We start from the raw sequence: 17,342 nt of genomic DNA, 5'->3' as shown, positions 1-17,342 counted from the left end.
CACACAGATTACAGATTTGACAAACATTGCTCAAATTAGTGGTAAGAATTGTGCTAACAAGATTTAAAAAAAATAAAGATAATGGTAGTAGATGGAAGGTGCATAAATGGGCATTTTATTATGTCACTCTTAAATTTTAGCTGAGTCCAGTAAAATAAAAAGCCTTTGAATTTTTTCAGTGGCTATTTTTTGATCTTTTTATAATTCCAGTAGTCTTCATTTGTTGAGTCTTATTTTAGGGAAGACTTTAATCCACTTTATGGATGAAGGCTTTCCCAAGCCAAGCATAATACACATAAACTCAGTTCTGTGTGCTTTTGACAGCTGCTGTGAGAGAATTAGGCTATTCTGGAAAATGTGGTCAGGACTTTTTGTCCACTAGGTGCAGTCATAGAGTCTCATTTTGTATGTTGGATATTCTACAGAGGTGATTGCCAAATTTGTAATTGTTCTTGGGCTCTCTTAGGGACCACCATTTTAATCACACAGAACTAGCTGAGAACCCTGTAGATATTATCTTGTAACTTTGTTCTGGGAACTGTTTTTAATGGCCATTTTAATATCCAGAGTTATGAATTTTATTCCTAGGCATTTCATTTGAAGCTGTTTTGCAGGACTCCCTAGAAGAACGAGATGTCAGGAACAAATTGTTTGCCTTGTGCAAAATTATTTTCTCATGGCTAAATAGTTCCCCCAATGCCCCATTAATTATTTCTGTGTCTTCATTATGGCATATAATAGTAGTTATGTTTCACCAATGTATTTTTTCCTTATAGGAAATGGTACATTGAACCAAGTATATAAAAATCTGGGATGTCTCTGCAGGATTTAGAGGGTCCTGAGCTTTTTTGCTCTGTGACCCTCTGGATGTACTTGATCTCTATTAGCCACATTTTTTTTTCTGATTATGAATTTTAGAGATTGGAGATTCCTTGAAGAGAGCTGGGAAAGGAGGAAGAAGGAAAGATTTCTTTCAGCTATTCTGTGTTGGTGGTTGTGGCTTAATGTTTTTTCCATGCAGGTTCTACTGCAACGCAGGATCAAGCATTGATACATAGTTCATGGAGTTTCTCTTTGTGAAATGTAATGAAGTGTACATGATATCTAGTATTGCCTTGCACGTTTTTGAGAAGGAAAGAACATGATGGCATCCTGGAAATTACGGTTAACAGACCTGTGTGTTCTAGACTTTCTTGTACTGTGAAGAATCAGAGTTGGCTTGTATCCTCAGCGACCTGAGGACTCTTTCTTTCTTTGTTTATTTAGTCCCCATGTCTTGGCTTTCCCTGTTGGTTCTTGTAGGTTGCAGGGCTCTTTCTCTGAAAGTAGTTTTTGAGAGCTGTTTCATTACTGATTCTTTTTCTGAAAGTATCCCTTACACGTTTGACAGTGTAAGACCACTTCTGTGATATGGTTTGTTTTCATAGCTAACTTTACATAGCTTGTTTAGTGTCAAGACTGTTATGAAAGCAGCACACATGTAAGTTTTGCTTTATCTTTCTCATGCAGATGCTATTCTGTCCTGAGAAACTGAGTGTCTCCCAGATGGAATATAATTGTGGTAAACTAGTAAACCTATAGCTTCCAGCTGAATAATAAATAAACATAAGATCAGATCTTGACATGTCTCTGACTTGCTGCTAGATGATCTGGCAGACTGGACTCAATAAAAATATTTGGCAAGCTAATCTCTGTTAGTATGTTAGGAAGCCTGCAATTGAAACTTATATCTGATTTCATTTCTGCATAACTTTTTATTTTTAATTTACCACGTAACCTCTGTTATAAGTACTATATTTTTGCAAAGAATAAAATTGTTGCTTTTGTGTCCCTCGTTCCAATCTCATGCATTTCCTTGCAGTATTGTTGAGTCTTATTAATTATTTTAGACTTTTCAAACACTTAAAATATGAGATAGAGATTTACCATTTCTATCATGATTGAAGTTTTTTAAAGTGCCTTCTCCAATAGTACCTAAAATGCCTAAAGACTTACTGAAAAGATGACATACAAGAGGAGTTACCAATTTGGCCCTTTTAGTCCTTTCTTGTCAAACTCCATCTCAAGGAGCCTCTCGTGGTCAAAGCACTCTTTCCTTGTCTGGAATTCTTATTACAAGCCAGCACAATCTCTGGAAACTAGTTTGGGAGACTGTTTCCAGCATAAAAAGTAAATATGTTTGCAACGTCTGAGATAGCCCAAATGGCCCCACTTCTGTTTCAGTAGGGGTACAGTCTGTGTTTTTGTTGAGATGCTTGTTATTAACAAAATTGTTTAATTCTAGCAATATTACCAAGCCTCATCATTTTCAGCTGATAGGCAGTTGACTATCTGTCAAATATCTTTGAATAATGACTTACGGAATTACATTAATATGTATGATACAGCATTTCAGAGAGCAATTTCTTAAAGGGCTCAGAGTGTCACTGAAAAGCAATTAGTTTCCATAAATCTGAAAACTACTGGGCCCTCACATTTAAATCTTGACTCATCTGTTGAGTCTTAAAATCGCACCATTTTAAATGTGATCTAACTTGAATTTTTATGTACTGTTCTTTCCGTTCTGAATTTTTTACATCTCCTTTTTTTCTACCCTATCATAGAGACCAGATTTTTTTTTTTTTAAGAGGTTCAACACTTATTTTTTCCAATCTGAGATTTTAAGAAAATAAGTAGTTATCACATGACTCCCATTATGGTTTTAATCTTGTGCTCAAACCATATGCAAACCAGCCCAGTAAAGTTACTTGTTCTATGTACAAGTAAGGGCTTTGGCTGCACAGGTAAATGCAATGTTTTCAGACTCTTCTCTGGTCCCAAAACTGACTGACATATATATGGCTATTCAGGTATCATCTCCTAACATCTATAATACACATATAAGCTTCCAGAAAATAGATTACGATTCTTGGCACTCTGGAAGGTTCCATGCATTAGATAACAAATACAGTGTTGCTATTAGTAGGTACTCATTTAACTTTTTTTTGGGTAAGGCACTGGTGGGAAAAGTTGACAGAATGGTCTGTATCTGTCCTCTTACAGGATTAGAGCAGCTGGCAAATTCCTGTGTCAAACACACTGCTGCAGCTGAGCTATATTAGCGTCACTTTTTCTTTTCTTTTTTTTTTTTTTTTTAAGTTGATAATTTTCAAAAATCAAGTAAATATGTGATACACGGCTCAGCTATGGATATCTGAGTTTTGTATCGGAGTCCTTAATTTTGAGCAACAGTTTGTTATTAGAGTCTTGGCTTTTTCCTCTTGTAACATCAAGTCATACAAGAATGTTGGTTCTTTTATTATTCTTTTTTTGTTATTCTCGGCACAGAGCTGTTTTCCTTAAGTGAGCAATTAAGTGACATCCTCCTCTTGTTCTGGCTTAACTTTGATGTAGAATAGTCAACACCACCATTCACATGAGAAGCAGTGATTTGTGCAGGAATCACATTGAGGCAATGCTGACAAACAGTTTTAAATTGTGTAATTCAAGAGTTCTTAAAACCTTGCCAGTTGTAGCTATAAATATGTATTTATATTGTTAGCTTTTTCCTCTTTCACCTATTACCCAAAAGAGTTTTCACTGCTAACCTTTGAGTCTCAAATATTTTGCTTTGAGATCTTAGACTTAGATTTTATTCTGAAGTTCATACACCGAGTTTTACATCCAAAGCAGAATCTCAACTCTTATTCCTCTTTCAGGCAGATATGTAGAGTTTATGTGAATTATGTGTATTAAGCATTTAATTCCTCTGGAAAGATGTTTTAATCTTCAGGATCCCATAACTGGAAAACCAAGGTTATACTACGCCTCTAAGAAGAATCATCATCATCAGCTGAGTTTGAAATGCCTATTTAGATACTTTATAGCACTGGGATCCCTATATACTTGCTACCGAAGCATTTCATTGTGGGTTTCATCAGTTAGAATTAATCAGTGTTTTTTTCCCTTAGTTCAGAAATAAACCTCATATTTAAAAAAAAATATCGTTACTGACACTGGGATCAATACCAATTTTTACTGTTGATCTGAGACAAACATGCAGTTATTAAGTTGACCCCTAAATCAACCTAACATTTGCAGGAAGCAAAAGATTTTGCTGTAGAAAGAGTCCGTAGTGCATTTGCTTGAAACAGACTTCCCATTAAAACTGTCTCTGAGAATGGTATGCAAGCTTTGCTATTTAAGAACTATTTACTGCTATTTATTATCCTTGAATAGCTTAGAATATTCTTGCTGGGAGACCTCTATCACTTTTAAAATCTTATTAATGTTTAGTAGGTTCAGAGATAAACTTTTACCAAGAATGTACCTTACAACATGCCTTTTAGGGTCCATTTTTGGAACTTTCAGTTCATATTAAAAAAAAAAAAAAAAAAAAGAGCAGCTTTTAATATTACTCACTGATCAGACATTTTAGAAGGTATGGTTCAACTCCGAGTGTGGAAATAAAGGTGTCTCCCAAGGTAATCAGTTCTTACATATCTTCTAATTTCATTTCTAGGGAGATATAATTTGATCTGTCTTGTTTCTTAGTTTTTTCTTCTTGTTTTAGCAGACCTGACTTCTGAATTACATGAAATTTATGTCCTTGGCCTGGTGGAACAAAGAATGTACAATAGAATGTTACTTTTAATTTCATTTTTGAAGTTAATTTGTACATTTTCTTCTAGTGCATATATATTTTCAATACTTATGAGATAATTGAGCCAGCTGGGGTTTGGGTCTGTTTCACAGGCTTTAGAGTTTCTCTACACAGATGCTTTAGGCCAAGTGGTTAAGACCCAGTACATTCAATTTGGTTGTGTCATTTGTCTAATTCTTACATTAGAGTTATTATTTTTGAATCTACCTTCAAATATTGCTAGGCCTTAAACACGGGACATTGTAATAATAGAGGACTGGGAAGAGACATGGAAAGATGATATAACAGTGAACTGGTGCAGCTAATGAAAAATAATGTCTGATATATATTGCATCTTAATCTCATAAAAAGATTTCCACTAGAAATCTCAACGTTGTTGTTTATTGAAATAAAGTTTATCAGCTAAAGACAGAAATTATTTGTTATTTTGGAAAGGTTTTATTAAAGCTATTATAACCAATAATGTAGTATTTTGCCTCTAGATGCAAGGACATTGCAGAATGCTATTAAGACCAGCAGTAGAAGCCCCTAAGCAGTACGGGTATCCTGTGACCTTTACCCACTGTGAGAAGGGGATTTTATAAAAGTCTGTTTTGCCAGGTGTGTACATACATTGAGCCTATACATAGAATTAGACTTTTCTGGGGGGGGAGGTGTGGTGGTGAGGGGGTGGAAAAGGTACGTAGAATTAGACTTTTCCTGGGGGGAAGAGGGGAGATCGTATTCTGGACATATGTGTACCACTTTATGAAATAAAGCCAGAGCAGATCAGACTTCTGTTTCTCACCCTAGGTCTTGTACCAGGGATCTCTGATTTAAGGTCCACATAGTTCTAATATGCCTGCATAGTTAAGCCTAATTTATTAAGATAAAGCTGCAGAACTTTGTACACAGTGTGGTCAGTGCAGTCTGATTTTACAGTTAGTAAATTCTATAGTCAACATGTTGTCTTTCTTCCAGACAAACATTTGTCATTTATAATAATTTTTAATTGGTGTAGCTGCCAGGGTATTTTGATATAGCTCTGTACCACAAGAACATACACGCCGCAAAAGACTGACTATGAAGCTAGGAAAAAAAAGAAAACCAAAACCAAAGGAATAATATACCGACCAGGCTTTTCTGAAGGGGGTGGCTGTTGTCTGTAATTGCAGGGAGGACAGAGACTTCCTGAATAAGTGCATGTTTAAGTGCAGAATCTTCCTGCAAAGTACCTTTTTTATCCTTTTACTTTTTTAAAAACTTAATTGTAGAGTGGTCTGGTAACATATGACCAGCTCTAGTTGAAATGTATAAACATTGGCAATATGCCAGATGTTGGCAAATTGAACCTTCATTGAGGTTTTTTCCCTTGAGAAGAACTTCCTTTATGGGCAAAACTCAAAAATAGCCAAAACGGACTTCCTAACTTAGGTGACAACTTTTCTCTCCAGAACATTACTACTGGAATGCCAAATATTCCACATCACCTTTTTGTCCATCTAATGTGGTAAAACAGTGCACTGTGTTCTGATACCAGGCAAATGTCGTCTTGCTTCATATATGCGAGGGGGCTGTATTGTCTCATATGCCTTGAAAGCCAGAGCTAATGAGAAAGTTCTGAGTTCTAAAATGGCCTAAAGAACCAGAGGTTTGGCTTGAGGACAAATGATGGAGCTAAATAGACCTATGACACTTGCTGATACTCAAGGTTGATGTTAAACGAGCTGATGTTTACTATTGTCTAGGAGATTATGGAACCTGGCTTGTTGGGACAGAGAGGACTTCACTCTCAGCTTTTAGATTTGGAAAATTGTAGAGGTGAATTTTTAATAAGAGAGATTACAGGTAGTTAGAGGCTTATTCGCTTTCGAGAAAAATGCAGCAGCTTGCAGGGAATATGCTATAACTTGGTCCCTGAAGAATGTGGGCAGGACAGATAAAAAGGTAAATATGGCATATTTCTTGAAGAAAATGCTCTGTTATATTTAAAGTTAACAATATATGTCCAGCTTATTATTTTAACCTTCTTCTCTGTTCACTGTGTTCTTACGAATAAATGAAAAATATTGCCCAAACTGTTTTATGTCACTCTATTTATGAGCTGTCCATAGATCTGGGATCGTAAGCTTGTAGCCAAGCTGATTCCAGCTGGCCCTACTGGTGTAACAATGTCTGATAAACAAGTGGGTGACATAAATGAGTCTTCCAGTCTCAGAACAGTGTGAATCATAAGATTGTTCTCCAATAGCTGTCTCACTCAAAACATCTGAAATTGAGAGAGAGGTCAAGGGTGCAGCTCACTCCTGCAAGCATAACACAGGCTCTCTGCTCCGTTGGAGGGAGGTTCACCTACAGCACCTCCCTTGTTTGAATGTTCTGAGTAGGTTACAAACCTAAATGTGTTTTTTGAAAATCACACTTTCACTGCGATGCTATTTGTAATAACTGATTCCTACTATAAAAAAAACTGAACTGAGAAGAACAGTTCATGTAAAAATTCTATTTTTATCCTTTATAACAGATATTTACTCATTATTTTTATACTATTATGGAATTCTAAACATTTTTTTTTCATGAAGCAGTTAAATGCGTTGGCATGACTTTAAAAAAGACTATTGTTGCCTTTTAATTCTCTTTCTATTAATCTATTACAGGATAATAAAATTTGAATGTTAGTGGAGACAGAAATTTCAAAAGTTAAAAGCTTCCAAGATTGATAGTTTTGTAGATTGGTTTTAAGTATTTCAAATTTATAACTATCATTATGTTGCTAAATAACATTGACTCTGGAATGACTGACTTCCTTTTGCAGTAATTCAAAAATATTATGACAGCTACAGTTTTATAGTGAGCATAAAAATCAGTGACGTAAGCTCAATGAGGTAAGGTTCGTGTTGGAAGTTTTATTAACAAAAACTTTAAGTATCAACACGTGAGTTATAATTCCCATGTGTTTTCCAAAATCTGCTGGAACTGAACTGAATATTAAATTCTTAACTTCGGACTAGTTGCTTTAAACTACCTAATTTTAGTGGTAGGAGTAGGCAAAGATATAAATTTGAATAAAACAGCTGTTAGGCAGTTGGCTGCATTGATATGCTACACAGGATCAGAATTCCTTGTGGTATATAATATTCCACAAGGATGAGTTTCAAAGTGCCTGAGGGAAGCATTTGTATCTTGGCTACAATCTCTGATTCAGCTAAAACCTTTTCTAGTGTGGTTTGACCAGTTTGTATTATCAGTTTTCTCATTTAAAGAGCAGCATAATCTGGATTAGTGGAAAAAAAAGAATGAAAGAAAAATCAAGATTGATTAGCAGAGATGACGGCTGGAGAAGCTGTTGGGGAGGGAGGCTGGGAGCTTTATGAAACATCTCGGTGCCGTCTTTAAAGGAGTAAGTAGAGGAGAGTAAGCGTATTTGATGCATTACATCATCAGATGGTTCCCATATCCTTTTAGAGAGGACTGAAAGAGTCTGTGACAGCAATTCCATGAGGGAAAGGGTGTGAGATGGTAGGAGTTTATTTTCCTGACGTGAACAGCCAACATTCTCCTGTTTATAAACCGTCTTCTAATGTTCCTCGCTGTCTGTTCCCCTTGCCTACACTGTACTCAGCTGCTTTAAACCCCTCTCCTTTGGTCACTTATTAAACACTGAAATAGTAGAAAGAAGACAGTAAAACAGGTTGTCTTTTAAGGAATATAAAGCCTGTTAACTATCAGCTCTATAGTAACGTAATTTGCTGAACTAAATGTAAACTAGAGCAACCATAATACCCAGAGTAATAGGGGTGGGAATTGTTGAGATAATGCTTGAAAGTGGAATTTTCCTCTACAAAGGGAAAAAGCTAACTTATTAAAGTTTCAATGTGGAACAAGAATATAAATCATGTTAGTTGTACAAAATTCAAGTGTCTATAGCTTCAAATTGTGGCCAGGTTCTGCCCTTTCTGCCTTGAATTTTACATAGATCACATGAAAAAAATCATGTTTATCATATCAGACTGAAAAATGAGGGACAAATATGATGAGAGGATAGTTTTCATTTTATTGTTGTATTTTAGACTAGCGAGGATATTTTACAAGCTCTGAATTGGAGAGTACAGTTGGGACATTTTTAAGACATGTGATATCCTTTCTATACTTGCAACTCAGCTCATATTTGCAAAAAGGCCCATGTGAGGATATGCTCTCTGTACTCACAACTCAGTACTTTTGTATAGAAAATTGAAGTGACAGCTCTTTTTTTTTTTTTGGCTTAAACTGGTTTTCATAATTAAAACTTGGTGTATTACATTTCCCTAGATACATACAAATGTGTAAGTACAGGCACTAAGATCTTCAAAATAAGGTTATGTTTTGGTTAACTGAAGTGGTTTCCCAAAAGGTAGCCGCGTAATACACTAAGAGAGCAAATAGTAGCACAGAAAAGTGTCGACAGCCCTGTGGAGCCTATAGTGATCATCAGGAGGGGAGAGAATGATAGCACAGAAGGGCTGAAGACTGAGTCTTGGACACAGTTGCACACAGTGGCAAATACTGCCTGCAGTGTGTGGTGAACCAGAGGGGGGATTGGGGGTGAGATGGACAACAGGTTACAGTTTGCCTTCTCTGTTACCCCAGTTACTGCAGAGCATTTAATGCTTCTCTAGTAAATTCAGATTTAGTTTAAAAAATACAGACAAACCTTTACTTTAAATATATTTATTTATGCTGGTAAAATAAATAATTTTTACCAGTGAAACACAGTAGTGCTTCTTCATGTTTTACTTCCTTGTGGAGCTCCATAACACTAAAAACACTTTCATAAATGATGTATATAATATGGCATAGAAGCTAAACAGTTAACAGTGAGGAACTTCAAGAAACAGACGTCACTACTGGAGCTGGTCGTGAGTGGCGGGTGATGACATGAAGATTAATGAAGTTTGACTTTGAATTTGGCAATTTTTGCCACTTACACGAATTTTCTACTCTTTCTAAAGCATAACCCAGCTCTGAAGTTTTTGCAGTGTGTTGTGTATTTCCAGAGCAAGTGACATAGTTTATTGTAATAAATATAGTTGAAATAAGTAGCTGCTGAGGAAAAAGAACTCAGAGAAAATTAAAAAGCAATTTACTTGGACAGAGGTCTTTGAAATGCTTTATGTGTTACTATCAGATCTGGTTTTGCTTTATTTTTCTGGAAAATGATGGTCTTCTTCAGATTGCCAAGTAAACGTACTGCCAAAGCTTGGGAAAAATAAGTCAAAGATTCTTAAAATTACATAGTGTTGAGTGAAAAGGCAAAGAGAGAGTTTTTGTATACCAGAAATCTTTATCCTTTCAAATGTAAAAATATATATCTGATGCTGTAAAATGACCCATATTTAATTTCCTTTCATATTATGTTTAAAATGCCATAGACATAAAAGGGAAGAGTGAAAAAATGGCAAACATCTCTCACAGTGTGCTGTCATGCTCCAATTAGAATACTTCATCGTTTCATTATTTTTGGGAGATGTGATTTCACATTACCATTTTCAGGGAAGAGATAATTTCTAACATTGGCAAATACATCCTGGCCAGAAATGAAGTAGTATATTTTGCTTCTTGTCTTCCATAAGTTGGGGAACTCATGTACCAGCTTTTTGGTTTTACACTATCTGAAAGTCCATATTTGACTTATGAAATGATGTCATACATGCTTAGCACCAAACAGATAGCTTATAGTAAAAGGTCGCATGCAGTTCAGGCTGAGGTGTAGTTTTATTTCACATTATGAGAAACGTAAGTCTTGGTTCATGAGTACTGGAGGCAGAAAGAAGAATTTAGGAAAGGAGAAAATGACATAACCAATGTTCTTGTAAAGCTCCACATCACTTTCCTATGAACAGAAGGCAAATCTGTGTGCCTAAGACCACACACAGTATGAGTTGCCTTTTCACTCCCCCCAAGATTGGCACTGGCTCTGAGTTCTGCCTCTCCAAAAACTCATGGAGCCATTTCAGAATGGCTCCCTGCTATGTATGACGTACCTGTTCATTCTACCTGGGCTTCATTGTGTAGGTCAATTTTTGAATTCAAGTGCTCTGCTGTATCAGTCTTAAGATATTTGACCACTGAGAAAACAGATTTATTTGGCGGTGTGGTATGGTTGTGTGGTGGTTGTTTTTGTTTGTTTGTTTATTTTTCTCCCTAGCATTGATGTCAGGACACAATCTAACTTGAGCTCCACAAAAAAAAACTTCTGGGCAGGAAGACTAGAGATAGTTCTGTTTCCTGTACTTGCAAGGAGAAAAGGATGACACAGACTGAAAACTGTGTTGTGTTATGAATGCTATCGTTTTCTCATCTTAAAAGTTTTAGTGTGATGTCTCATATGGACTTGGTTTTAATCATAATATGTAATGGTTGAAATATTTCTGCACAAAAGGGAAAAAAGAAGGAGCATCAAATTAAGTATTGTCTTAAAAAAGAATAGGAAAATGTATGGTTTGCAGAAGGTTAGTTTGAATCTCCGTGATCCGACTGAATCATGAGAAATGCTATGTTAGTAACCCAGGTCACTATGGTCTCATCATATTTGAGAAAGATTTCTGTTTCACCAGGAAGGTGAAATTCCGTTAAGGAGTTTCGTCGTAATTCTGTGAAACTCGGATTCTAGCTAGAACAGTTGAACATTTGCTGACCGATGGTTCTTTGGGAAAAGCCTGGGAAATAGCACAGTTTAACCTCCAAAGTATGACATTGGATTTGTTATGGCTTGGAGGTGATGTTATGGAATGTTATGGAAGTGTCTGAGTCCCTGACAGAGAACGCATGGTGTAAACCTGTCCTCTATCTCTCTGTTTGCAACAAGGGTGGCCTCTTTGGCTCTGGAGCAGCCAGAACCGCTCTTTGCAGGAGGGGGAGGAGTGGAGGTAGGAGGTGCAGGGACTGGAACAGAGGATCTGCTGCCTAAGGCTGTGGCTGTACTCCTTCCTTCCTTCCCAAAGCCTGCACTGTCCTTGTGTGCAGTAGAATTGCTGGGATTTGGATTCTTTGGCTGTTTCAAATCTTTCAATATGTTTTTCTCAGTTTAATAGAAACATCACTTCAGTCATGCTTCTAAGTTTTTATTTGAAGCTACCGAGGATCAAAATGAAGACCAAGGTAGATAGTCTAATATTAAGAACAATCTTTTGTGGGAACTGGGGTTCTTGTCAAAAGTTATAACAGTTACATCTAAATATATTCAGATCTTAAAGTCCGCGTGCAAATGCAATTCACCTCAAACATGAGTGTTCATTAATAACTGCTAAAAAGTTACCATGGATCTGAAGGAACTGATGAAAGGTGTCAACTGTTTATGAGAAGGCACGTGGTGTAATCTATTTATGGCATAAACAGGAAAACAATTTGTTTCTGAATTCAGGATCTGTCCAGACTTTGAAATCCTGGGTGCCTGGTGTGCTGTGGCACAGTTTAAGTTATAATCCTTGTGCTAACTTAAAGGTTTTCATATGGCTGGCCTGAATGCTGACCAGTGAGGGGAAAAGATGGAGATTGCAGCTCTGCTGCAGAGTTCTGCGTGTGTTTCTTTCTGGTGTGAAAGAAAACCATCTGCTTTCATCCCTCCAGGTTGAATTTGTTCCTTTGTTTAGGGAATAGAAATAATGTGTTAGTCATGTTATGAGCTGGCTAGTGGTGAAAGAAAATGCAGAAAGGTTCAGTCATGTGGTGCCCTTTAATTAAGAGCTGTGTGAAGACAGGAGTGGGGTCTGAGAAACTGGAGTGGACAGGGCTCTGCTCCCCTTTCCCACACAAGTTGTCACTCGGACTTGGACTTCAGAGCCATCTACTCTTCCTCTCAACCCTCCTTGTGCTCCCAGCTTCCAATGCCTAATATCCCTGTTCCTGAGTTGAATCTAGTGAACCATGATGACAGGGTGTGTGGGAAGAAATTTGTGAAGAAGAGTGAGAATTGTCTTCCTGGCCCTAAGGGTGGGACTGTATGGGTAGAGAATTTACGTGGAAACTGTCTGGTTTAGCCGAGAAGAACAGCATTGTGTAAGCTACTGTGTTATCCCAGTCCCTAGGGAACTAGACCAGAGCTTTATCAGTGAGTTAATCACCTTCAGCTTCCTTTGGCTTCAAGCATTAAGCTTCTGCCCAGTGGCAGCTGGAAGCTGAGACTTGCAGGGCCTGACTGAAGAGAACCTCTTTTGGAGCTCCCCCTGTGATGTTATGACCAGCTGCTCAGCTGCAGCTTAAGGGCCCAACAGAGATTTTTGTGATTTGACTTAAGGGATTGCTTTCAGGCATGAAGCAAATAAGTGATTAAGTATGAAGATGATGTGGTAATGAGTTTCAGATGAGGTCTTTTATGTTTATTAAAAGAGGTCTGAAAGTTTGCTGCTACTACTATTTCTTGTTTTCTAACTTAAAGAGCAATCTTTGGATCTTATGCTGCACAGTGCTTACAAACTGCGAGATCCTGTTACTTTAATATTGCAAAAAAAGTCTTAAAAATAAATTCAGTAGAATATATACATATTTATATATAATTTTTTTTTTTCTTTCCAGTGTGTAGAAAAGCAATGAGCCATTTTAAGAGCAGGAAGAACATGCATGTCGAGATCCAATAGATCATCTAAATTGGTCCCAAACCAAGTTTAAAAATGGCATTGCAAAGACTTTTGCTTTGGATAACTTTAGCATTACAAAACTCAGAATAAAAATAAATTGGATTTACTGATTGTTTTGTAGTTTGCTAATATTCTGATTAGCTAGGGAAAAATGCTTAATACATGTGACTCTGACTATTCCAGTTGCAGAACTTAAAAATGCTGAACTAACATTTGTACCCTTTCAGTTACTTCCATCTAGCTTTTAATTATGAATAAACATTATGAATTTCTAGGTAATGTAAACTTTAAACCCTAGTTCTTTATTTTCTGACATTTGTATGTGTGCAATCTGGATTTGTGAATCTAAAATTTCTCACTTGCCTGACTTCCTGCAGGTCTCTTTTAAACAGAGAATTATGCTAGATTGCCACGTCATATATTTTCAGTCCAAACCTTGTCTTCTCACTGGCGTACCTTGCAGCCAAAACAAGCCTATGTTAGTCTGCTTAATGCGAACACCCTGTGGTTTCAAAGCTGCAGAAGAAAACATCATCAAAAATAGCCTCTTATGGGTGCTGCTGTCCTTGAAGGTGGCTGCTGTTCTCCCTCCCCTTCTCTTGTAATGGAGTCAGCTATTTTTCCACCTTGTTTCCAAATGCTTTTATGAGTACCTAAGGTTTTAATTGCAATTAGCAGTAGAACTGCTTATAGAAACAACTGTATACAAATAGTAACCAGTATCAAGTGATCTACAGATTTTTTCCAGACCACCAGTAAGTATTCACCTGCCCATAATTTGTGAACGGTTTGAATTGTGTTAAGAGAACAATAAAATTGCATGCTTGAGCATTTATACAGCAAGAAATGTGAAAATCATGGCTACATAGACCTTCTGGGCTGTTAGAATGCCTTTTTTAGGATTCCTAAAGGAAAAAAAGAATTATGTAATGCAATTTGGTGAGGTTCTTCATTAAGACATTTCTGCTTAGGAAAATCCTTGGAATAGCCATTATTTTAGTTGAGAGGGATTTGTGCTTGCTACAGAAAAGCACAGTAAGGCCCTTTTCTTAAGAGACTTATGCAATTTACAATGGAGGAAAAGTGAAGAACCTTATAATTTCCCTATTTGCCATGTCTTTGTTGATCTGTGCCCAAACCTGTGTAATGACTGTAGTATCTGTCCACTATGTGACTTTAATGGGCAAATTGAATACAGTATGCAGAACACTATTTTCAATGACTTATGTATTTAATAAGTCAAGATGATTTTTTTTTTCAAGTCTTTTATGCATATGTCAAGTCAGGACTGTTTTAATGCTATTTTATGTTTTGCCTATTCTACTTTTTCTACTCATGCTTTGGTGCTGAATGTGCTTTCATTTTTTATTACATTTTAACAAGTAAAAGAATCTCTTCATTTGAGAGTGTGCTAATGGTCTTTACTAAAACCTAAATATGTTTTATGTACTCACTATAGGTTGATGCCTTGCGGTTACGATTGGAAGAAAAAGAAACCTTTCTGAATAAAAAAACAAAACAACTTCAAGACCTCACAGAAGAGAAAGGAACCCTGGCTGGAGAAATTCGAGATATGAAAGACATGTTGGAAGTAAAAGAAAGAAAAATTAATGTCCTTCAAAAAAAGGTAAGGTTGCTGATGAAAGGGTATGTTGTAAAACTTTTGAGGCATATTTAAAGGAAATATATGTATTTCTTATAGTGTATTACTTCTAAGATATTTTTAAAAAGTGCAAGGAATGAGTTTATAATAGTCAAGTAGTTCTTTAATATAAAATATGTTACTGTTTTCCATGGAATTATTTCTGTAGTATAATATCTTAATTGCATTATATCACAAAAATATTAGGTACTGCAGTTTCCACAAAATTATTGGAGTTAAATAGAAGTTCTAAAAATTCTGACAAAATCTCTTATTCCTCAACATGAGGGATTCTGTTATCCTTACTAACAATGATTATCACTCTTCTCAGGGAATTGCCTGGAAAGGCAGTTCTGCAAGGGTTCTGCAGACAGTAGTAGAGTGTTTATTTCCCATATCCTTTTTCTCACACTCAGAAAAATATTCATTCTAGCAGGTATGTTCTCTGTGTGACGTTCTTTATTGCATGTAGATGCACTTGTAAGCATACAGATGAATGGAGAAAAGGTTCCTGACATCAAGTAAATTTTACTATTACTTCTTTTATAGCCATGTCTGCTCCTTACTCTCTATTACTATTATAGGTAGTTCGTGTTACTGTGGTTTTCCTCCAGGAATCATATAGGGTTCACATGATCTGTCTTTGCTTCTGTCTGCAATTGGTTAAATACAGTCTTTGAAAAGCCAAGTCCTTATCCAGAAAATGAGTTTTCAGGCCCAGGAAATAAGGTCCATGAAAACTGGAATATAACTCCTCATCCCCTTTAATCTTATTTCTGAATATTTGCCTTGTTAGCAATGCTGATGATGTGAAGAGAGCAAACTTCATGCCTTTTATCCTGTACTAGATGCAAATTAGTTTTGGACATCACTTGAGAATTTTGAAGAAAAGAATGCAACTTTTCTTATGGTTTGCATTCTAAGAAAAACCCCAAACTAACCCACAATTTACAGTTGGTCTTGTATTCAGCTCTTAAGGAAATGGATCAGAGGGAGGAATGTGGATTCAGTGATCAAAATTGTATGATGAATGTAACTTATCACGGAGCTGTCAGCACTATCTGTCATAGCTATGTGCTCAGACATATGCAGCATTGTGTGTTTTTCTGGTTTAAATACATCATGACTATTTTCTTAGGGCTTGCAGATGGTCTTGCTTCTTTTGCACCGGCTTCTTAATGAAAATAGTCACACTCAAGCTGCACTACCACTTCACTAAATTGTAGGGTAAACACACATTTTAGCCTCTTGAGCTCCAGTATACAATGTGATAAAAAAAAGCCTGCTAGATACTAGGTGCAAAATCAGAGGTAGTACTAAACTGATTCTTTAAAATGGGAAAGTGCACCTGAATTTTTTTAGTTTTTTATTCTGGTAAATATGCTTCATCAGTGGACTTCTGAAGTTCAAATTTTCTGCTATGGGCTAAATCCTTAGGGAAGAATGAATTATGGCGATTATTATAAAAAGGGAAAAATAGTTCGTTTACATCATGTAAAGGTTATGCATAGATTTGTTTCTCAGAAGCATTTTTAATAACTGCATTATCTTAATATGTGGATGTTTATAGGAAAATAATATAATATTTGGCAAAAAAATTTTAAAAATTATTCTTAGGTCACATTTTCAGCTTTGGATCATTATCCTACTAGTACCTCGTTGCAAAATGTTTGGAGATAAATTCACTTACAAACAATCTGACTAGAGAAAAATTTGATTGAAATGTCCTCCTGCTCTACTCACCCCTGTTATTTGAATAAATCTAGAGTATGATACTAGAAGGGATGCTTTCACTGTTTACTTTTCATGTGTTTGGTGTATGATTCTGGGTAGAAAATTCTGTATGTCTAGGCCTTTAAATTCTTCTGGAAAAAAAAAAATCTACTTGCCTAGTTAAGCCAGGTGTTCAGTTTGGCAGTGCTTATTAGATCATGAATTCTCATGGTTAGCCTCCTTGAGCATCCCGCATCCTTGGCAGCAGATGCAATCTCATCTCTGGACCACAATACTCGCATGTTAGAAGGGAAGATGTTCAGTGTCTGTCTACTGTTTTGTTATTGTTATTTTTTCTTTTTCAAGAAGCTCTCCTGGCATTACATGAGGTTATGTGTCCCAGGGTATTCATACTCCATAGAATGAATGCAACTTCTTTATGTTATGTCAGAGGCAAAGAGAGCACAGCTCATTTTGACCATAGGTAGATGGTTCATTCAGTCACGTGTTAGTTCAGAAATATGTTGGACTAATTCCTAGTGCTGTGGTAGTCTTATTGTAATATTTTTGAACAGTCAATTTTCAGGGAATTTCAGACAGCTTAGTAATGGACGCTGTGCTTTAAGGAAAAGACTGATGTATTATACCTCTTTTCTTTGCAGTTTTGTCAACATACCTTTCCAATAGAAACCATATATAAGACTAAATTTTGATGGAAAAGTATTTAATACATATTGATTGCAGTACTTAT

General features: G+C 36.3%; 1 protein-coding gene across 1 annotated transcript in view; it reads left to right on the top strand.

Moving 5' to 3' along the window:
- Positions 1–17,342, top strand: part of ERC2 (ELKS/RAB6-interacting/CAST family member 2) — a gene marked incomplete at both ends in the record, with an annotated part of 318,636 nt that overhangs the window by 111,981 nt on the left and 189,313 nt on the right. The window contains one exon of the mRNA XM_080350354.1: positions 14,696–14,863. Coding sequence (XP_080206480.1) covers positions 14,696–14,863 — 168 coding nt within the window. The remainder of the gene's footprint in view (positions 1–14,695; positions 14,864–17,342) is intronic.

The sequence above is a fragment of the Nesoenas mayeri genome (genome assembly GCF_963082525.1).
Source record: "Nesoenas mayeri genome assembly, chromosome: 10".
NCBI classification, from domain to species: Eukaryota; Metazoa; Chordata; class Aves; order Columbiformes; family Columbidae; genus Nesoenas; species Nesoenas mayeri.
This window is presented reverse-complemented; position numbering and strand designations above follow the sequence as displayed.